At 43.0% G+C, this 24,217-nt stretch overlaps 1 protein-coding gene across 1 annotated transcript in view; it reads right to left on the bottom strand.

Moving 5' to 3' along the window:
• The window catches only part of PFDN1 (prefoldin subunit 1), a 33,856-nt gene that overhangs the window by 6,421 nt on the left and 3,218 nt on the right, over positions 1 to 24,217 (bottom strand). Inside the window, exon 3 of the mRNA XM_026105506.2 lies at positions 12,239 to 12,323. Coding sequence (XP_025961291.2) covers positions 12,239 to 12,323 — 85 coding nt within the window. The remainder of the gene's footprint in view (positions 1 to 12,238; positions 12,324 to 24,217) is intronic.

Here is a 24,217-nt window from a genome sequence, read left to right as displayed (position 1 = left end):
TCTCCTGGACTTCACTCCCTGATTAGCTCCACACTATTTGCTTTCAACAGCAGCTGCGGAAATACTACATTTAATGCAGATACAACTACAGTTCACACCCTAGAGAAGAAAAGGAGTTGTGGTTAACAGACGTGGCCTGTGACCTTCTGGTACTCCAGGAAGTCGCGTTCTGCCTGATACCTTCCTACCTCCATTTCTATTGCATCACTCTGCTAATAAGACTATAGCTGAATGGATGCTTTCCGAGGAGAGAAGTGTGATGACACATCCAGACCTTACATTCCTGGCAGATTAAAGAGCCAGCATCCACAAATTCCACAACAAGAAACATCTATTAATCAGCTCCTTACTGAGTAGCTTGAAATGACCAAAGCAACATATTTCCTACAGCACTGTGATTTAGGCTTCTCTGCCTTGAGAGAGACTTTGTCAGTTTTTGGCCAGACCCACATGTCTGCTGAAGCTTGTCTAGAGTTGGTAATTTAGTATGGTGTTTCAAGACATGTATCCTCACCTCCAAAAGCCAATACAGTACTTCTGCTCTCAGCAAGAAACCAAGAAATAGCAGCCAAAAGTCATTCACACTGCATCATGCCTAGAACTTGCAGGTGAATTTCCTCTTTCAAATAGAGGTTTTTCCAACTTTTACTCCTTTTGGTCTTTAAAATCTGCTTCTCTCTCTTCACTTCAGAGATGAAACAACAGTTTAAACCTTTCATTCTCATGTTGCAATTCAACATTGCAAAGCCTGCAAACACAAACATTAACTGCTTAAATCCAAACAAGAATGTTTGCATGGAAATTTAAGGATCTGGTATTGGAACATGCCTTCTCATTTCAGGCTGTTTTTGATTGGTTTTCTATAAACCCCAATTTGTGAGGACAAAACAAGCTGGCAGGTTCCTTTCCAGAGCACATGCTCCCCAAGGTTTGCAGCACACTTGGCTACGAGCCTCCAGATGCTGGTATGCTACTCTCGTGCCTTCAAGGCTTTTGTTGAGGAACGCTGCAAAGTCTTTGGGCATGACACAATGCCTCAAATAGAAGCCCTGATATAACTCATCTTGTGACACCGTCTCAATAAACCTCCTAGCCAAGAGTTTCTATTTCTCCCAAAGTTAACCCAGGCCATTTTTGGCATTCCTCGAGGGCTCTGTGTGTACGCTCTTCGGGAAAGTGATAAGCAGATCCTGAGATAGAGCTGGGTGCACACACTTGTCTGGAGAATGATCTTCCCCAAGAGGGAAGAAAGTTCTGCTGTCTCCATGCTGGAGGTAAGACAGGAGCAGTACTGGTTACCCTTACCCTTGAGGGCTGCTGCTGGAGAACAGCCCACTAAACTGCTCTCACACACACTGCCAGCAAGGTGAAATATTTTGGTCAACCTCAGGTCACTGAAGATAGCATGCCTTTGTTTAATGTGATTTCACTTGAACACATAAATGGCAATCAGATGGAGCCACTGCGCAGCACCCGGCTTTTTCTGCTTTGGGAGAAACCGGAATACAGTGGGCTGTGCTGACAGGGCTGGGTGAGTCTTTACTCAATCCTATGCCCTAATAGGTCCACCCAGCATTGGACCTCGCCCAGTGTGACACTGTGTGGCACACGGACACGCCGGGATTACATGCTACAGCAACCAGAACACACTTAGATACACTTCAACAAGACTTTCCAAGAAGGGTTATTGCTCTCAGGAAGTTGCCTACAGTTTGCCCAAGAATGAACAGCAATAGGAAGGGAGCCCAGCTGGTTTTTGATGACAGTTGCTGACAGAAGCACAATGATGCCATTTACCTAAGAGGAGAAGTGATGATTCAGATCCCTGGGTTTTCCCTTAGCTGTTCTTTCCAGAAGGCTATAGGGAGCCTCAGTCATTTCAAAAGCATCTGGATTAGAGCAGAGAAAAGCACAGGCTGTCCCAGTTAGAAAGGACATCTAGCATCGAAATGTAGTTGTCAACTCAGGACGATCATTAGAAGCAGCTGCTTAAAGAACTGCTGGTGCAAATCTACCTTCATCATGTATCGATCCCACTTATAGCACTACCAATAGGGCTTCTGACACCGCTGAAATGCCAAGGAATGTGCTTGGAAAAAGCTGGTTTGGGAAAAATACCCGCTAGCTTCCAAACACAGTACCAGGGGAGGGAAACCTTTGAGAGAAGAAGGAACACTAATGGGCAGGAAAACACATCTGCAGAGCAGCCTTTCAGTATCAAAGCTCCAGCCCGGCTGGGAGCACAGTGTATGTAACTGTCATTTCAGCCGCACAACAGCATTTTAAATAGAGGTGGAGACAGCTGCTTTCTGTGATTGGGGATGACAGATTGTGCCAGTGAACTTCTGCACCCAAGCTTGATGTTAACTACTACGAAAGCAAGCTGGCTGGTAATGTTTCAGTAGGTGGCAGTAGAAATGTATCATTGACTCAGGAGATTGCTCATGGGAGACCCCTTCTTGGCAAAACTACCCATTTAGAGTAAAGTTTTTGGAGGCATATTGCTTCAGGCCAGGTACTGCACTTGGTAACCACACACTCAATGACAGCAGAGTCAAGTCAAACACAGAGAACCTGTGCAGGAGAAACTCGCCCAGAATCTGTAAATCCCCACATTTTGATTTGGCGGAAGTGTCCCTCACCAAACTGCCTCTTGCAAAATGCATTAAGTTCCTTAATTTTGCACTTTGGCTCCTAAGAGCCAGTTCAGCTGATCAGAATCTCTCTAGTAATATGACTTTTTATGACTTTTGTCTCGTCATCCGACTCCCATACTCCAGGCCAAGTGAGACCATTTTTAAGAAAATTACCATAATTTCCAGAGACTCAAAAATCAGCAACAAGATGATGTAAACTCCTAAGTAGCCAGTATCTCTTCTCGACTTCCACCTCCCCTCCACAAAGTCAGACAGCCTTGAACTTTTGGCTGCCTCACAGACAGGAGAGGAAGTGGCCAGCTCCCCACCAGCAATATATCTCGGGGCAAATTAGAAAAGTGAGCCGGGCAGCTGCAAGGGCCCAGCAGGAAGTCGTGACAAGCTCTTTACCTTAGCAGCAAGGTGTGGCTTTATAAAGCTGACTCAGAGCCGGGTCAGGTCTCCTGCAGGTAGGAGCAAGCTTTCTAAATAATTGCTTCCTGTTCTCCCTGGGCGAGATAGAGAGGAGGTGGGGGGGGGGGGGTGCAGATAATCCCCCTCCCCAGAGCCACAGAGCTGCGAGGCATAAAGGGCAGCAAGGAGGGACTGCGTACGGCCTGGTGACTAAGGCACGTACAGTGGCACTGCTTTTGTGACTAAATATTACTCATGCGAGGAGGAATTTGGAGAGGGACCCGCTTCCAGCTATGCTCGTTGCTTTGGCTACTTTGCAGCCATAAATACAAAGGAGAGCTTTGACAATGAATCAGACCCTGGTTTAAAATGACAAAGAATGACTTATCTATCAATTTTGTGTTAAGATGATTTCAATGTATTCATAAAAGCAGCTTAATGCTAATCAAAGGAAACAAGCAATGTTTTCAGACCCAGATGACTAAGTGTAGGCTCCTGGATGGACAAAACCATTTAGATACAGAGGAAGAAGTGGTTTTTTTATTAATGCATAATGCATTTCACTTTCCCCTGAATTACAAAGGAATGCTAGCTTGCTGGGAAAGTTTGCCTGAAAAGCTTCTTCCATTAGTTGTTTGGGGGTTTTTTTAAACCAGAGCAAAACCAAAAAATCCTAGAGCAAGTTCAGAGATAAATCTATTTTGAAAGCATCTCTATAATTATCTTCTAAAAGACTTTAAAAGTAATCAATCAACGGCCACATTAATTATTCGCCTGCTTTTAAAAAGTATAATTATTTACATAAAAATAAAGGTAGGGACAGTGAAAATACAGAACTGTGACAAATTTCAATTTCTCCCTTCACAAAGCCTTTGCCCTCTCAGCTAGTGTGTGTGCTTATTTTGCAGTCTGTGGTGCAGTGATGACTATCAAAGAATTACTAATTAAGTATTTGCTTTGAGAGCTGGAAAACTTGTTGCCATGAAGGAATCCTCCAAATGAAAGCTCCAGCCTTGTAAATGAATACTCACAAAAGTAATGTTATAAATACAGATAATTCCACCCAAATCAGCATCACCTACAACCACTTTTTATAAAAATGTGATGAGATGCTAGATTTTTTCATAAGACACCCCAGCTCGAAGCCAGTGGCAGGTCTTTTCAGAGAGCCAGGAATCGAAACCCCTCTTAAACATGATGATTCTCTTCTTTCTGTCCCTATGAAGTTAGAACTTAATGTTTTGTAACCAGTGCCTTGTGCACTATTTAACATGAGACTTGCTTTTTAAGGAATTTTCCACAAGGAACATATACTTTTTTGATCTTTGTTAGAGAGTTCTAAATCTAGCATAGGAATCAAGACCAGAATGAAAGAAGATACACCTTCCTTCTTGCAATTACTAAAGAGCAGTTGTTCCCTTGAGGAGCTGCAAGGCTCCAACTGCACAGAATCAACTTTGGGTTATTTGGGATAAGAGCGAGATGATGGGATCTGGATACAAGAAAAACAGTTAATACAAAATACATGGAAGTGAGACAGTAAGAAAACAATTCTCTTACTATCTTCGCTTTTGACAAACAACGAGATGGACTGTGAAGCTGTAAACAAAGAAAAAAGTTAAGTCAGTCTGATTCATCCACTGCCTTGAAAGCAAGGAATAAGACCTGTTCTTCACGTTACCATCAGCAGAGTCAATTTAAGGGACAAAAGGAATCAGTGCAGCATTGACTATGCCCCAAATCCTACAGCATTTACTTCAAATTTGTATGGTCCCAGCCCAATGTCAGAGGGCTTCTTCAGAAAGAATGGTTTTGCCCTAATAGTGTTAATTTTCCGTGTCCATTATATTCTCCACCTTTTCACAGAATCAAAGAATAGCTGAAGTTGGAAGGGAACTCTAGAGATCACCTAGTCCAACTCCCCTGCTCAAGCAGGGCAGCTTTTGAATATCTCCAAAGATGCAGACTCCACAGCCTCTCTGGGCAACCTGTTCCAGTCCTCCATCACCCTCACAGGAAAATAGGTTTCCCTTATGTTCAGAAGGAAATTCCTGTGATTCTGTTTGTGCCCATTGCCTCTCGTCCTGTCACTGGGCACCACTGAAAAGAGTCTGGACCCATCCTCTTTACACCCTCCCTTCAGACATTTAAACACATTCATAAGATCCCCCCTCACTCTTCTCTTCTCCAGGTTGAACAGTCACAGCTCTCTCAGCCTTTCCTCACGTGAGAGATGCTCTAGCCCCTTAAGCATCTTAGTAGCCCTTCGCTGGACTCGCTCCGGGAGCTCCATATTTCTCTTCTACTGGAGAGTCCAGAACTGGACCCAATATTCCAGGTGTGGCCTCACCAGGGCTGAGTAGAGGGGAAGCATCACCTCCCTCAACCTGCTGCCAATGCACTTCCTGATGCAGCCCAGGATACCATTGGCCTTCTTGTCCACAAGGGCATGTTGCTGGCTCATAGTCAACTTGGGGTCCACTAAGACTCCCAAGTCCTTCTCCGCAGAGCTGCTCTCCAGCAGGTCAGCCCTCAGCCTGTACTGGTGCAATGGGGTTACTCCTGCCCTTGGTGCAGCAGTCCGCACTTCCTTTTGTTGAACTTTGTGAGGTTCCTCTCTGCCCATCTCTCTAGCCTGTTGAGGTCTCTCTGAACGGCAGCACAGCCCTCTGGTGTATCAGCTACTCTTCCCAGTTTTGTATCATCAGCAAACTTGCTGAGGGTGCACTCTGCCCCTTCCTCCAGGTCACTGATGGGTAAGGTGAACAAGACTGGACCCAGTATTGACCCCTGGGGTGCGCAAGTAGCTACAGGCCTCCAACCAGACTTTGCACCACTGATCACAACTTTGCACAACTGATCACCCTCTGAGCTCCGCCTGTCAGCCAGTTCTCAATCCACCTCATTGTCTGCTCATCTAGCCTGTTTCACCATTTTATCATTTTTCAGGCCTATTTTCCTCATTGTTCAGTGTATTTTTCCCTTCAAAATTGGAGAATGGAGTTGATTCTCCTGCAGCATAAACAAGCCAGATCTATAGGAAAACCAAGAAGCTTCAGCTATGCCCTTCTTCAAAACAAGTACCTTTGTGCAGGGCAGACTCATCCTAAGGACTCTCTGTGCATTGCATGCTCTGCTCTCCTATGGAAGTGCCTGTGGATGCAACAAGCTTAGGCAGGCAGCTGGACCACCCATGTCATTAAAAAGCAAGCTAAGACTGCAGACTTGTCTTAGCCTGAAGAGCTGGGAGCAAGCCCTCACTGAAAGCACAGCCTCAGGCCTGGATGACAGAAGTCAACACAATGAAAGTGGAATACATTTTCCAAGATCGCCACCAAGTCCAAGCAGCAGTGCCCAAAAGGAACTCTAAGACACATGCAGCTGCCTTGGACATCAAAAACTATTCAAGACCAAGGCCTGGTAAGGTTCTGCAGCTCACTTTTACATCAGTCTCCACAATCTATAGAGCTCCCACAGCTCCCTTCTAATGGGCGCATGCAAGTCCAAATGTTAATCCTACCTATGAAGTTCACTTCCATACTCTACCTGTCCCAACATCAGATGTCCAGCCTTCCTCTGCAGCAAGCAGAGGGAGAAGATACCTCCAGCAATGAGTGATCTTCTGGAAGTACTTACCATCTCCCTCTCAGCTGCAGAGAGCATCTGGGCTCCTGAATCATACATAGCCAGGGAAAGCTGCCCCAACTCCAAGCTGTGACTCAGGGGAGGGGATACAACTGGTCTGAATCCTTCAATACTCCAGTCTTCCAAGTGAAGATGTTGGAAGAGACCAAAAAAAAATTAAACTAAAAAAAAAAAAATCCTAAAATGTCCTAAAAAAGGACATTCAAAGAGATGGGGCGTGGGGGGAGGGGGGGCGGGAATCGGTCTTCTCCCCAGCAATGCCCCAAACTTGCAAACTATCTGTGCCGGGGAATTTTGTTCTTGTTCCCAAATTATGATTGCAGCCAAGGTCCCAAGTTGCAAGGAAATGGCGTCTAAACCTTGCTAGTCCTGTGACAATATTGCTAAAGCCAGCTTGGCTACTGTATGAACAACAGTGGTAAAAGCGCGCCAACCTTCCTCAGGGCAGACCAAGCCATAAAGTCAAACTAGGGATTGAATATTTCTACACACACTTAGGCTTCTCCTCAAAAACAAGGTGCAGCTTCTGTGACACCATAGGTATAAAATCATGTCCTAGGAATGTGCATACATGCCAGTGATGGAATGAGAGAAAAGCACACTCATCCAACATAAAATTTGCTCTAGACTAAAGCACAGAGAGCTATTCTTGAGGCTTCCCCACTCCAAAGCAAACAGGAGCATTCCTTATTCTCCCCTGTTTATTTAAGGAGCCCACCATACATTCCTGGGCGCTGGCCTGTACCATGCAAACAATGGGATGAGAGCTTCTCGGCTATAAATCCCGGGAAGAAATTGGTCCAACTGGTAACGGCCTAACATTGCTACCTTCTTATGGTTGTTTAGTGGTCTGTAAAATCCACCACAAATTTCAAGAGACTTGTTTTCACATCATTAAAGCTACCCTCAGAATTGGCCTCCACATTGACGGTTTCAACATAAAACTAAAGTACTGTCCAGAGAACTGCCACGGAAGCACAGCAGAGATGCATGGCCACATGGAGCAGGTCCATCTAAGCCGTACCTGCTCAGAGAACAAGCAACTTGAAGTCTCGGGATCTGGCACTTCTCAGCCACACCTTGACTGTTTAAATCTTTGTTCCCACAGGGTATGAGAAAACTGTTGTGGCAGTCGTCAGAGACGTGCTGCTAGACTCATCGAGAAGAGGGGTGACACCATTATGCCTCAGGGCTGCAGCAAAGCCATTTTAAAGCTCCTAAAGAAAGAAGATTAGAGAAATGGAAGCTGCAGTACAAGCACGTTTATGTCCAGGCAGTACCAGGAAAGAACTCCGTTGTTAGCTCTGACACCTCATCACCACAAGGCACTGCAATACAACGACATTTTAACTTTTTGCTGCCAGAATTGCAGCATTGCAGAACCATCTAAGCCATTAAATGAGAAGCATACTGGTGTTTGAGAAAAAAAAGTATTTATTTCTCCATGATGATAATGAGAACAAAGAAAACTTGGGTCTGGGACAGGACAATTGTACATAGAATTTCAGGGATCACATGAAGAATTTCTGCATTAGAAAGCAACCACTCCCGATCATATTTTCTCCTCCAGCCACATGTTGAACCTTTAGCTCCACAGCAGTAAATCTTCACTATCCCATACACATGTGTAAAGAATTGCCTGGGAAACAGGCACATTACAATGTTGTGGTCAGAGCTTTAAAACAGAAATCCAGCTCAACAAGAAAGCAGCAGGTTGCTTCTGCCCTTTTCATGAAGGAACTAAATTCAGTGGCACACAGTGGCCAGAGCTGCCCAGCATCCCCCCCCATTTGTTATTTTTAGCAATTTAGTCTGACAACGCCTGACAACTAAACATGCCGAATATAGCAGGAGAGAGGGGGGATTATCAGATATTACCAGAGAAAACACACAGCAATAATCGCTTTCTCCACCCCTAACAGAATCAATTTTCCATGTCTTTATAACATCATAGAGTTTGTTCTTTTTAAAAAAGCCACATTAAAAACAGAATCCATCCAGCCCTACAGTGGAAACGGATAACATTTCCTGAAACAAAGCATTGTTCCACCCCTCACATATCATGTTTCCTTAAAAACAAGGGAAGAAAAACATTACTTGGTTTTTCTTCTAATACTGCACAAACATTGCTGAGCTAAAAAGAGCCTATGCTCATCCCTTTAGAATGCTTTCAAAATAGATTTAACACACACCCCTCGTTCAGTGAAACACAACAAGAATTTGATATTATCAGGACTGGAAAAATCCAATCGCTACTGCTAAGCAGGAAGCTTCCCATGTGAGCCTACACGATCAATCTCTGCAGTATCCGAGAAGATTTTTGCAAGCCTTGCTGGCACAGCCTTCGAGCAAGCGCATATATTTTGCGAGCAAGCCTAGGCAGTCTATTTGGATTCCAGAGGATTATGCACAAGTTGTGAAGTATGCTAAGTATATATTTAACAAAAAGGATAAAGCCACCTTGCTTTTTCTGCAGGCTAGCTGACAGATATACATTTGCACCCTTGCTTATTTATGCACATCTATACTCCTTTGGTGTTTTCAGGACCACGCTCACACAGTTCATCTCACAAAGTACACCGAATGCAAACTCCAGCCAAGCATTACTTTCAGGTCTGCACAAAGACCGTTCTGGTTCTCCTGCTGCTCTGGGCTTTGCCATGCAATGAGCAGCAGGGAAGAGCAGACTAGCAATATCACATCCATTTTGTGCTGCTGCCATGAAAAAGGCAATGCACAGCTTCAACAGCAGAGGAACCAAAGAGGGGGGAGTGAAAGAAAGAATAACTGAAATCATTCATTGCTGTGGAGACTGGCAGAGGAGGCAGAAAAGAGGCTTTTGAACCAGAGGCAAAACCTGTTTCGGTTTTCCAAGTTCATTCAGACTGCTCTGAACTTCAGGAAACTCAGCTCACATCTCTGGGGCAGATTAAACTCCACATTTTCAGGAATGGTCAGTACTCAGCTCTCTCCTTGCTACACAAATGGATGGCTTTACAAGAGAGCTTAGCAGTCGGCCCAACCCTCTGACTTGCGCTCCTCTGGAAACAGGAGCAAGCTATGGTGAGGGCATTTCTCAAATTCAAGCCTGTATCAAAAATATACATTTCACAGTGCCTCAGTAATAGCTCTGTAACAGCAATGCATAATTGTCTCAGCTGGCATTACAAGAGCAACCAGATCAGCCACACTCTATGGACACTGGAGCATTACACCGATCGTCTTGGTTCGACTATGCAAAGTAAGCTAAATGAGTAAGAACTAAAGTAGTTAACAGTGTAAAACATAAACCCAAGCTTTAAAATCCTTCCAGTTTTAATAATTGATAGAGAGAAGTTTTAACCTGACTATCTTGGTCTGATATTTTACAATGATGTAGTGGAAGTACAAGGTCACAAAAGTTTCACATTCTTTCCTGCTTCTGTCACAGCTTGTTTTCAGGACAGCAAAATCCCCTACTCCTTTGATAAGTGCTCTCTAACTTGGATTCAGGTACTTCCCCTGAAATCTTAGTTTCCAGGAGCTGTCAGTCTAAGAGCTTGTCTTCTTCCCGTGGGGAATCCCAAGCCTAGGCAACATGGTTTTCTCAAAACTGCCAGCCAGATGGAAACAGAATAATTAAAAGCTAGACTTGAACATCCATTTAAAGTAAATTGTTGGAAGTTTTGGCAATCTGAGCCCTATTATCTATGGTTAAAAAGAAAAATCAATCCAATGGCAGCTGCCTTCCCGCTCCCCCCACCTTCCAAGACGGTCACCATTGCTGGGAACTTCAATTCAGTGGCAACAACCATAGACCCAAAGCAACAGGGAGATACAAAGCAGGAAAGAAAAAACAAAATAAAACAAAAAAAGCCCCATCTCACCACTAGGAAGCAGCCAGCTCTGAGGCTTCGTGCAAAAATGGCAAAGGTTATAATTTGGGGGGAACTCCACCCGTTCTGCTAAACTCAACAATCTGAAAGCTCAGGAGGTAAGATCCATTACCCACCAGGAATGGGAAGAAACTGAGATGCACAGCTGAAGGACATAGTAGCTGAAAAGCTGACCACAGCCTGATGAAACTGGCACTCTGGGAGCCCAATGGGCAGTAAATAAAGGCTGTCAACCACATTCCAATCATTCCCAGCTCCAGAAATGCTGCTGTGAAGTTCTCTAGCTCCAGTCGTGGGGCTGAGTTTGTTCAAAGCCATCAGTATCCAAGATGGTTCCAGCATAACCAGGATACAATCACTTTTATCACGTGAGCATAAAAACACCTGAGCCTTGCCTGCATTAGAGCTACCTGAAATATATGGCCTACCCATGGAGTACTTGCTTTCCCTGTACAGAAAAGGTTCTGGCAGCCAGAAACACAAAACCTCTTAGCACCTAACACAGAAAATGCTGCACGCAATGCAACATATGGTGATGTGCTTGCCTTACAGCTCCCCAGCCAAGTTGAGTTTTAAGAAGGACTTAGAAAAAATCACCTCTACTTTTGCTTTAGTGTAAGCAGGAGACAATGAAAATGGAACTGTGCAGTCCTATCGCAGTCCTATCAGAGTACATACTTCCTACTGCTACTTCTTTGTCCCTAGTTACCTGGTCTGCAGTCACCTTCTCCAAAACACTAACATTAGGTAGGCAGCTGGACTCAACTCAGTCTTTGTTTCCCCTGTCATTCCTCAAAAACTAAGGAATGGGGGTTTGTATTAATTCTATTTTAGGGGCATTAAGAAAAAAAAAAACTAACAGCCTTGAAAAAGTATGTTCTGAACCCCTCTCCGAAGAAACTGTAAACTGTACATGTAACCACTAGAATATGGTCAAGATTTACTAGATAACTTGTTTGAGCAGCTGAAACTTGCACAGGGACTGCTTTATATTTCCTAGATATTCTTCTCTCCCTCAAATATTCCAGCTAGATAAACAGAAGAACACGGAAGTGCTCTGACCGCAATGTTAGAACAAAGTCCCATCTCCCCCAGTATCCTGTCTTCAACAGCAGCCACAAGCAGATGCCTAGGGTAGAGTGTAAGAACAGGTCAGGCATATATGGTGCTTACGCCTAATACTTTCCCAGCCTCCAGACATTTTTAGCTCAGGGACTTCCCGAGCAGGATGTAATTTCTACATATTTGGTAATTCTCAATGGATTTCTCTTCCATGAGTTTGTACAGTTGTCTTGAACCAGTGTAAATTTTTAATATTCACAGCACTGGGAAGGAGTTTCACATTACCTACCTGCTGCAAAGAACCACATACGTATCATTTAGTTTTAAACCTGGCTTTTACTAATCTCATTTGAACCCCTCACCTCCAGCTTTCCTATCAGGACATAGAGTGAACAATCAATCCCTAGCCACCTTCTCCATATCACTCACAAGCTTGCAGATCTAGTAAAGAAACCAAGTGACATGAATTACTTGTAGATTACTTTTAACAGCCCCTACATTCCCCTAGTTATGAACCTTCAGAATGAAAAGTACCAGATAAAAATAGTATCTTGTTGACCTTCAACATTCTATTTTCATCATCTTTATTTGCCAAAAAAAACTTACCTCTAATTCCTTAATTTTCTCTTCTGCTATTCTCTGTTTTTCTAAGAGCTGATTATGAATCACTCCTTTAGACTGAAGAATAAACCTACAAGTAAAAAAGAAGAGACAGACAACTGTTGGACTCTTTACATCTAACTGTTGTACACCTAACTGCGCACCAAGTTAAACTACAACGACTTTTGCAAAGTATTTACTATCAATTTCATGCTCTGGACAGAGGCAGAAGAAACAACTACGATTGATAACCCAAAACATACAGAAACGTTCAAAAAACGTTCAGAAAAATCAGCTGCAGAACGGTGGTTATGAGCTACTAAAGGACAATACAGTTATTAACTAACCCCCAGCGAAACTCTCTGTTGTTAAAATCATAAACTCCAGATTTTCTTTCCATTCCTCATCTTTGCAACGTTACCAGTCTTCCATCTTCACGATCACTATTAACATTTGGAAAAGATATACAGTATATCACTGACACACTGAACCATGCGTGATGCAAGCAGTCAGACAACACAACTAAGGGAATTGCTGTGCCGCCGGGCTAGCCTTTAAGGTTTGCTCACTAATCTCACCCATTAGTTTGGAGGAAGAAAATGGATGCACAGAGATTTCCATTTATGACTCAGAGCCCTTGAATACTTTGACACACAAAATTTTTGAAAGCAGTTCTTCCACACAGCTAGCAAAGGGGAGTCCATCTCATGAAACACCAGGCAAAAAGGTCTTCGTCCATGAATAGTGTGTAGTCAGGAAAGCCCCTCTCAACAGTTAGGAGCCACACGTTACCACTTCAATGCTCACAAAATAAACAAATCCGTGCAATAAAAAACAATACTTGCTATAGACCCCATGACTTTCACCATAAATAAAGGCAGGTGAACCGTAACTCTGTGATTGAGCTATCACAGCTCCCACTGTTTAGGGTTTGGCTCTAACAGGTGTCCTCAAGTAACTTCCAAATTCTTATACTTTCTAAGTTCAGAGGGTTTTTCTGTGGGCCGAGAAGTGGTTGTTTTTAACTGAAATTGCAGTCACCAGTTTCCATTTGTTCTGTTCTTTTAATTGCCAACAAAGGGATTTGTAAGATATTTCCCCAACATCTCGGTCAAAGCAATCCTGCTAGATGGCACGCGAAAGCTGTCTGATTTGCTCAGAAGGGACAACAGCATCCAAAGAAGCTCTCAGCACATGGCTCTGGCATCTCACAAAGAGGTAAAAGTCAAATAAGTTCAAATGAATTTTAGGAACCCTCCGCAGTCGCCCTTCGTCCTCCCAGATGCGAAGAATGTACAAGCTGCAGATTAGCCCCTTCCCAAATGGCCCCTGGGGGATTTAGAAGGAGCCTCCACAGGCCACACCACTGAGTTCCCTCCAGCACTAACTAGTGTCTGGGTCAATGTCTTTGTGCCAGGTGACAAGAGTTCATGTTTGCACAGTCAAAATGAGCAGCTTTAGACAGGGCAGAGTCAGACTGCATTCCCTGTCTACTACACAAAAGTCTGAAATCAATTTGTAGTACCATCTCCCATGACAAGTGATATTATTAACATGTTTACTCAGGGCCTGGAAGGTGCTCTTTGAACACAAATGGGTATCCACTGCTTGGCTCGAAAGCCAGCATACTCTGCATGAGCAGCACAAAAGCCAAAATGAAAACTGTCTGCCATATCCATTCCTGAAATGCATGGGAGCAGAACTGTGGTTAATTATAACAGGTTGTCAATTAACACTCTCTTCAGTGCTTCTGTTAACTGCATTTACCAATCCCTCCGCCTTCTCCCCCTTCCCTCCCCAATTCCAATCTACCTTCTCTTTTCTACAGCAATTTGCACTGTATCTCTCTGTAATTTTCCCAAATCTCTCCTCAATTCTTTCCAGTCCCTCTCAGATCATGCTTATTCCTGGTATTATCTTTGTTCTCATATTTGCTCCTGTTCTTAGCATCATCGCTCACTCATATTCTCTTCTTTTCTTCAATCCCTTCCTCTCAAGTAGATGCCCCCACAATCCACTTTCATACAGTGGTAACGTTTCTCCGGTCCTGGCACGTGCCAGCCTGCCGGAATAAAACACAGGTTTTGCCTGGCCTTGGCAAAGGCAAATGTCCATGCCCACCCTTCCAGGAGAGGGAGGCTATTTCTCTTTCTACTAGATGCAGACCTGAATCCAGCCAGAGGGCACCTGCTTTTCAGCACGACCAGCATCCACATCGTTTTGACGCTTTTACACTGAGCCCGTATGCTGGATGAGAGAAATATTACCCTTCACATCCCCCCACAAATTGCACAGAGAAGACCAACATTTTGCTATGCTTGTGCAGTAGCCGTCACTAGCGAGAACCAAAGCTGCAAGGTGCCCGTAGAAAACAAGTCATCGATCCTTTCCCACAGCGCCGCTTTCCTGATACCCCGTATGCATACGCAGAATGTGTAGAAACAGGTTTCCTTCGCATTTCGTGGGGTGGGGTGGGGTGGGCAGGAGAAGAAGGGAAAACCTCTCCAGTACCTTCCCATTTGCTTCCCCCAACTGTATGTCAATATTGACAATCTTGGTTTCACCGATGCCCCCAAGTTGAAATTACAGCATTAAAAACTGGCACAATTTTGATCAATTTTCCATCTTCCTAGGTAACTTGAGAGATCGCTGATGATCTACATGGTGCTGAAGTGCTGCAGGCTTAGAAACACTACAGGGCACTAGGGCACTCTGAATGAACAAGTCGCTGACTTAACTTCTATTCTGCAAATGTCAACAGCAGTCATCTGGGAAAGTATCCTCCCTCCCACCCTTCCGCAATGCTCTAACAGACACGTGGCAGCAAATTAAAAAAGGATGGCTGAAGTCAGCACTGACAAGACTCATGTGGGCAGCTTGGGACAAATGCTACAACCCCCGTTTTATTTGCCATAAAATAGCGTACTGGAACGGGTGTCAGCCCACAAGCTGGCTCAGAAGCGGATCAGATGTCCCTGCCTTAGAGGGCAGCACCCTTCAAAAGGTTCGCATCAGCAGCCGTTTCGAGACGCCCATTTTAATTTCCTGCCACAAGACTGCCAAGTCCCCAACCTTACAGCTGTAAGCTGGCTATTCTTACCGCCGTGCAAGCTGTCAAAGGCTGACTTTTCCAAAGGCGAATCTGTAAACCCACATCCACAGTTAACTAATTAAATCCGTGGCTTCACTTTACAACATGCTAAGGACTCAGACACCAGTCAGTGCTCTAGCCTCCAGCTTGGGATAGACATGTTATGAAGATCCTGGCCAAAGTCATTGCCATAAACCGTGCATTTCCTTAGGTAAAAATCAGAAAAAGTAGAAGTCTCTTTCATTTGTCATATAAGAGGTACTGCAGGGCATTTGTAATAAGCCAGAGTTAGCAGTCTATTTGGTGTTTTAGTCAGATTAATTGAAATAATGAAATCCAGGTAAAACTTTTTTCCCCCCTCTGTTCAAAAATACTGTATCGCAGAATTTAGCTGCCACTTTCTGCTCCATGAAGCTGAACTTGTCAGACTGTATGACTGATACGATGTCCTTGGGGCAGGGCAGCTGAAGAGCTTCCTCCGCAGACCGTTCTGCCAGAGTCCATCGCAGGAGGCTCCAAGCTCTCGTAGTTCGTACGTTCAACTGGGCTGACTTTAAGTACCAAGAGTCCGGAGGAGTAAGACAAGAAATAAAGTTATCTGGAAGAAGACTTGACTTATGGTAACAGAAATGAGATAATTGAGTTCACTTGTCTCCTCCTTCAGAAATGAAGCTTCTCTCTTAAACATGGACAGAAATTTTGCAGCACACACTAACAGGTGTCTTTTAATCTAGACTATCAAACATGACACAATGAATCGGAAAAAATTTTGACTACCACACTAATTGTAAAGCTTAATAACAATCTCCTCTTAATACGAGAGCTTTTTGCACTGCTGTTAAATAACATCAGAAATATCTGGCTCATAATAGATGGATTCACCAAGTCTCAGTGGGTCACGCACTCAACAGGGAATGGTGAATAACAGCAGGGCAACTATCTGTTCCAGTCTCGATACCTCACAAGTTTCCTAATGCTGGTATAGAGGTAAAAACCCCAAACCAAACAATGAAAAGGAGAAAAGTAGATTATGAAGAAGAACTGGGCTCCTGCAGGACAGCAGTGTTCAGCCAAACCTGGGCTGCCAACAAGAGCAGCTCTTTAACACACTATTTTTGAATCGGCTCTATCTACACACTCCAGTCTCCCAATGACTGCTGGTTCTGAAGTGTAACGCGAGGAACAAAAACAGAGTACAAGGGAATTGAAAGAGAAACCTCACTCTAAATATTCCCCACTTGTTTCTATTTTATTCCCTACAGCCCTGTGCTAGCTCCACATCAGCCTTTTTATTTCTCTAAGGCAGAACAAGCGATTTATGATTTCTTCATGAGCCTCGTTGCTTGTTTCTCTGACCCCTTCCCAATTGTAAGTTTCTAGATATGGTGCCCCATTTGTTTAATGTTTACGCAGCACTCCCTTACACCCCGGCCAAAACAGTCTTCAGGCTCTCGTTCCACTGGTCAGCAACGCTATTAACTTCATCATCTGTCTGCTCCTTTGTATCACACGTACACACCCGCAAAGTGATGTTCGTAGAGGGTAAGTAATTCCATAACTCAATTTGTTTATACCAAAATGTACTGTTTATTTGACTTTAAAACATAGTATTAGATACTGAAACATTCAGCTCTTAAGGAATGAGGTTATGGAGATATTTGTTCAGCACAAGCCAGCCTGTATACTATGACATGCAACTTACTACAGGCAGAGTCACAGCGATGCCCATAGTTAAGATTTTCCATCAAGAGCCCCCATTTTAAATTGCTTGCAACTTCAACAATCTTTAACCTTTACAGCCAAAACTTTCAGCATTAGGCATCTGTCTCAAACACAAGCACTTTATCTGCTCTCCACCTTCTATTTAGGTGAGACGGTTCAGGTATTTCTAAGAATGAGAAAAGAAACAGGCAGTTTGCCAAGAGTTTTACATACAATTTGCTACCATTTCTTTGGAAAGCTTTATAGCCTCCAGATTCTGGAGTAACAACCTGGGTCTATATGTTACCTTCATAGGGAGCTGTTCATGACCAGCCATATTACAGATCTGTAGGAACTGGTACTATGCATTTTGTTCAGGAAAGCATTTCAGAGGTCAGACCAGAGCCTGGCTGTTCCAGCTGCCCTGAGCACATCTGCCCCATGGACGAGGCTAAGCTGGTCCCGGACTTGGGCCAAGCAGCAACAGCTAGCTATCACTCTGCCTGACAGAGTATTAAAATCAGCAGGGAAGAAGTCACAGAGCAGCCCACGGGGTCTCCTCTGGCCAGTTTGCAACGTCCCTCTTCCCACTCCAGTCCGCTTTGAATGCTGCGGGAACCTGCGCAGGGTGCCCGGGAAATCGTAGCTTTTCCACTGCCTGATGTTAATATATATCCTCTGCCTAACTTCAGAGAGAAGCGATTTTGCAGATGGGAAAGCGCCAGTATTATTTTTCCAGAATGATGATGAATGAGGGATCTGACTGTCCATTCAGTCTGGCTCCCAGTTCACACAGAGGTCATTATAACTTCAGCTTTACAGACCATCGAGTTTGGGAAACTGCCTGCAGAAACGTAAATTAAAATACTGAGAAGAAAAACTAACACCTCTGTACAAAGCGTTAACATTCTTTTAACACATTTTTTGATAGTTAAAAAAAAACGCTGTTAAGTGTTATAACACAGCACAGCCATTTACATTTTACATATTGCTTCTTGAAACCAAGCATTTCTATCAGACCACTCCATGTGAAAAGTTCGGCTAAGCCCAGTCATGCCCTTATCTATTTAAAGATGCTTTTTAATTCTGAACTTGCACTGCTCTTCAAGCTTTGAGCGTACTCAGGAGGGGATTAATGCATTTTAAGTACTGTTCAAAGCCAATGGAAGAGAGGCTTCCAGGCAGCTGATCCCCAAGCAATCTAGTTTGATGGGAACAGGAGCTGGCTGTTTGCGACTACAAGCGCCCCAAAAGCCCTCTTTGCTCTCCTAGGGTCTTGCCTATGCTTCTAAAAATGATTCCCTACGCACTTTGTATACACCCAGCAAATTCCAGTTTTAGTCACCCTAGCCGAATTATCCAGTTCCAAGCAAGACAAACAAGCAATATAAAAAAAAAAAAAAAAGTAAAACCACGACTAATTATAATTTGTGCTGCCACCCTTCGCGTCTAAGGGTTTCATATTTTTCAGTCTGATTTTGAATTTCTCATTCAACAGATCATATCCCTTGACCAGAGCTTCTGAAGCAGCTCACTTGGAGCGGATTAGTTGAAGCCGTTCCTATGTTTGCTTTTATTTTAGTGGCCAGTTGTCTCACTGGGACGTTCTCAATATAGCTAAACGTAGCTATTTTTCCCTCCTGCAGCAGCACATACCTCAAAGCAAAACAAATCCCAGAGCCTATATTGGGAGGATTATATACAAATACATTTCAGAAGCAGCAGTTTATAATTCATGTGTCATTTTACTACTGCACCCAGAGCGAGATATGTACCAGGTTTAAGGATGGGTTTGAGGAGGAGGCATATCTATTGAGGCTTCAACCCCAGTGGGGAGCAATACCTGTGCAAACCGAGCCTGACAGCCCTGGGGCACAGACAGAGACCAGGATTAACAGCGCTGGAAGTGGTCCAAATTGAGTCTTAAGTAGGCCACAGCAAGGGTAACTTTTACTCAGATGAAGATGTGTAAGCCATAAACCTATTTACCATAAGGAGCTAAAGGAAAAAAAACCCAAAAATCGCCATGCTATTCACTTCCTCAAGACTCCCCGAGGTCTGACCCAGCGCATAACCCTCGCCTGGCGGAGGGTGAACGGTTTTTGTTCTGCATCTCAGGCCATGTTTACATTGAGCCTTCGCTCTTTTTTGGGGGGATCTGTCAATAGCGACAGCGTATTACATTACCCCAAACCAAGATAGTAACACATCTTGCAAACAGCAGTTTCTGCATTGCCAGACACTTAACTAGACTGTAGATTTATACCATTGTTCATACTTGGTTCTTTAAAAAAAAGCAAGCAGGAATATACCTTTTAAATTTGTATTAAATATAGTACAGCCAAAAATAATGAAATAGTACTGTGGTCAGCTTTTAAAGGGCATCATCCGTTCTTTTTGAAGGCTCAATCAAGATAAATGCAATTAAAACAAAAAAAGAAAAGCAGATGCCTCCTCTTTATTACACAGGAATAAACAACATTTGGGATTCAAAGCATGCAAGGAAAGCAGTGCAAACACGACTGACTACAGTTTGCGAATAGGAAAGCTACATGAGTAGGTTTTCCTCACCCTATCTCTAGTGATTTTCTCTTTTACCTTCATTTTATTGTAATTTTTAATATGTAGCAATGATGACCTGCTGAAGCAAAGGAAAGTCAAATGACTACAGCACGTCTGCTAGGGCATGCACTTCTGATGGATTTTTGCAGCTTATTTTGCACTGGATTTGAAAGTTGCAAGCTGCAGAGAACAGAAATAATTCTTCTGATGACAGGAAGTCAAGATTCATTTCTAAGCTATCTCCAGTATTTTCAAGAATTAGCCACAAATTCCTAAGGAAGAACAGCTCTTAAAATATATATATACACACACACACACACACACAAACACACTCACCCACACACACCCTCAAATGAATAGGCATGTAGGAGAAAACCGGCAAGCAGAAATTAGTCTGAACACCTGGTCAACCAATCCTAAAGGCACTTCTGTTTTTCAAAAAAAAAAAAAAAAAAAAAAAAAAGCATTTTTATTGGTAACTCTTCTCTGATCAGAAAGGTGAACTTTGCAGTACTAAACAAAGAAGTGACACAGAAACACTGCTGTACTCTGACTGGCAAACTTATGTTTGACATTCTTAGCAGAACGTCCTTCACGAAGAACCTAAACAGGACTTGGACAAAGGAGGATACATCTCTTTCGAAATCAAACATAACATTAATGCAGAGATATGTCTAAAGGCTAGAGTTAAATCAGCTAGCATTAGGAAACAACAGTGTGATTGTTTTAATCACTGAGAACAAACTTTCTAGAATTAGCGTTTGTTGACAAAAAAAACCCCTAGACATTGTCTTGGCAAATCATTTCTTCCCAGAAAGCCTATTTTTTGTACTGGTGACACATTCTGTGAATTCAGCAAATAGTTTGGGAGGGAAGGGGGGGGCGAGGGGAGGCACTGGTTGCAGCATTCCTGAATTAAGCACTTGGGTTCTCAAATCTCTGCATTAAACTTGTTGCAAAATAGCATTCGCATCATCACGAAGTGTTGGCTTCCTCATACATTACTTCAGCGTTTCGATGTAGGAGACATGACCTAAATCTTCCTCCTTTCGATATGGAACAAGAACATGCAGCTAGGTCTTGGAAAAAAGTTTGAGTCTGAACCACTGTCAGAGGATGCCCTGACCTGGTTCTCTCACTCACATCAAGGCTGTCCCACGTACCAAATTTTATACATTATGCTCACATATGCATATCGGACTGGGAACTGGTCCTGCATATCTCCCCATGACTGTTGGGCTACATTGTCACACTGTCCCGATGGTTAGTTATCTATTGATACCATCGGCAATGGCTTCCCTGAGCAAGACAGGGATTCTCACAGAATCCCTTTGGTCCAGTGATTTGGGCATTCTTCTCTGCCACAGGACAGCTGAATTTAAGTCCCCATGCCAAACCAGAGAAATATTCCTATAGTCTGAAAAAAAAAAAAAAATGCTCCAACACCGAGTATTTCCCAGGGACTCTAATGCCCAATTTCAACACTTCCTTTGCAGAGCAGGGGAAGACTCAAAATACAATACTTTAAATTCACTAAAAGTTAAAATAGCTAAAAGTTCCTTGAAGCTTCAGAATAGCAAAGTTACATTTTAAGTGCTTGGAAGACTTCAGAAATAAGACACTTTTTTTGTTGCTAAGTCATTTGGCACTTCAAGCCACACAAGCAGGGACATTTCAAGCTCCTCAAAGCATAAAACACTTGCAAAGCATATATCCAAAGAGAACTCTGCACCATTGCAACAAGTTCCCACAACACTCTGTTTGAAATCCAAACTGTTGACCTGCAAAGTGCAAGACATCTTTTAGCCTCTGGCATTTACACTGCATCTGGACCGCAACAGATCAAACCATCTCTTTTAGCCACTATGGCAGTTTACAAGAGAAATTTATTTCATGTTCTGATCCTTTTCTCCTTGGTTTTGATTTTAGCTCTTTTACATTTATTCAGGTAGCTCCTTCTTCTGTATTGCCTAGGTAATAGGCAGTGAGAAAGGCAGTGACACACAACAGATCCATGGAACAGATTTGTATGAATGTCATCCTCCTAGACCCAACAGAAATATGTTCCTAAGGAGTTAAATGCCTCTAGGCAAGACAGAGAAGCATCACAAAAGTTGATTCATCAACTTCTATCCCAACGCACAAGGAGTGTAGGGGGGTTAAATCCACAGGCTTATTTTAAGGAGGGCTGAGTAAAGCACCTACATTTTTAATTAGCTATTATTTTCATTGTAAGACGCTTCTTTCTGTTGCTTATACATTGGATCAACAATGACTAGGTGTGTCCATTTGACACCAGCTCTCTGTCTAAAGCTGATTTTTTAAGAAATGCAGGTATTTCCAAGAACTAGGCACATATTCAGTTTGCATGCAGGCCATGGCAATCTCTTCTCTGAAATTTCAATACTTCATGGAGGAACTACTTAGACCAGCAGGGCAGGAAGCTGTAACTGGACTAAGATAGCCAAGAGATTACAATCGAGCAGCCCAGGCCAGCAGGAATAAGATCTAAGTGTGTGTAGGGGTGTGTATGTGTGTGTGGGGGTAGACAAGTGTATTTGGGAAACCAGAGCAGATGAAGTTGGAAAAGAAGTCTGTGTCCACCAGAACAAGTTCCCTGCCTGATCCTGAAACAGGACTCAGGAGTCAAGACTCCCAACATCCCACTATTTTCAGCAGTTAACTGCAAAACCGACTGAAAAATTCTCTGTCTGCTCTCTCATAGTACTGACTGGCCAAGCAAAGGATGGCAACTGCTACCACATACTTCACTACTCATGTTGAAGACACCTGTACGGTCATCTTCTGGATTACCTCTGTGCATGTCAGTTTGATTTTTGCTTTCTGCAACACCTTCCTAAAGAAACCCGACAACATTTTATACATACACTCACAAATACACTCTGAAGAACACTCCTCAAGCTGAGGAAAAAAAAACAGAACAAAAAACAAAACAAAAACCACCCCAAAACAAGCAGTTCAAAATTAGAAAAAAACTAAAATAAAATCCAACTGTGTAATAGAAACCTTGCTCCCTTATGCACATGTATCATGACATGCAGCCTTCGCTTCCACACATACTGTATGCCAGTGCTCTGCCTCGTTCAATATACAGCATAAACAGCGGCTGAGCAGCAAGCAGCAGGTCATGTATTTCGTTCTTTCTTCACTGTTGAGTGTCTGATTCTACTGACACACCAGACAGTGCTGAAAATAAAAACTTCATTTTTTCAACAGCAAAATAGGGGCGCTTCAAATTTATTATTTACACATTGACCAGAGGCTGATTCCAATATGCTCGTCCCTGGGATTCACTTAAACGTTGCAGCACCTGTCAGCTTGTCAGCAGCTGGGGTTCAGTACTAAACTCTGTGTAAAGCCTTACCCAAGGAGAGGGGTACTGCAGAGCTACTCAGGTTTCATAAACTGACCTATAGTTAGTAGCTGAACCATAAAAATTAAGCCTTGCATGTCCTTCAGTTCTTTGTGAGTTTTTGAAACGTGAGCAGGAAGCATGGTTCAGCTACCATATTCTGCAATGATTTGTGCTGGTACAACCAAAGAGCCACTCTCCCCCTTCCAAAACAAAACAAAAAAAAGAAACCTCACCTTGCAACTATTGCAGCTGTATACAAAAAAAGTGTTACGGCAAGAGTGATTTGCAGTAGTGATTGTAGTCTTTAGGGGTGAGGGAAAGTGAGCTTACAATGGTGCATTATGTCTCATTTTCAAACAAAACCAAGAACCACGCTAAAATTAGGAACGCGTTTAAATCTGCTCTTAAAATAACTTGTCAAAATCAGATTATTACAACTGTCTCCATAAAATACCTGCACAAAACCTTGAAAATGAAGTTGTGCTGCACTATTTGCTTGATTTTTACTTTCTTAGGCTCATTTTCTTAAATACTTTCCCATTTGTTGTAGAATTAAACTGATGATAAAGTAATATCAACCCAAAACTCAGTATCCATTTTGGCATCCAAGGCAAGAAAAACTGCAGTGCTCTTCTCACTCTGTCTAGCTTAAGTGTCTCATGTTTTTCTTCCATAACCTGGACAAGATCGTTATTTACAGGTTAGAAGAATGTAAAAGGAAAGGTCTCAAATATTCAGACAGAATTCTGAAGCTTAAACTTTCAGCATAGTTCCCAAAGCAATATGATGATATCAGTTCACAGATAGCTTAAGCAGCAGAAGTCCAACATAGTGGTAGTTGTCTCAGGCTACGTAACAGACCTTTCAAAAGAGTATGAAGTAACAGAACTGAAATGTATTTGGCAAGATGCCACCACTCAGATGCTATCCCAGCCTCTTGGATATGTACAGTATACAGCAATTCATCGTCTCATACTATGTGACAGTGACATTTCTTACGTTAAACCAAAAATAGCTGTAGTAAAAGTAAATTGAGCATCACATGTGGAGGCCAGCCTGTTCACTTTTGTGTTACGCACATTACAGCGCAAAAAGAACAAGTACAAGGATGACAAATGGACTCTTGCATTCCCGAGCAGTGCAGAGAAAGCCTCTCAGAAAGAAAACAGGCTCAGGGTTCAGAGAGCAGAAACCACAGAACTGCTTTCCAAGCAGTGGAGAAGTGAGTACCAAACTATGCAGACTTCCTTCCGGG

Source organism: Dromaius novaehollandiae, chromosome 15 (assembly GCF_036370855.1).
Source record: "Dromaius novaehollandiae isolate bDroNov1 chromosome 15, bDroNov1.hap1, whole genome shotgun sequence".
In the NCBI taxonomy this organism is placed as follows: domain Eukaryota; kingdom Metazoa; phylum Chordata; class Aves; order Casuariiformes; family Dromaiidae; genus Dromaius; species Dromaius novaehollandiae.
Note: the sequence above shows the minus strand (reverse complement) of the source record. Positions and strands in the feature narration are given on the sequence as shown.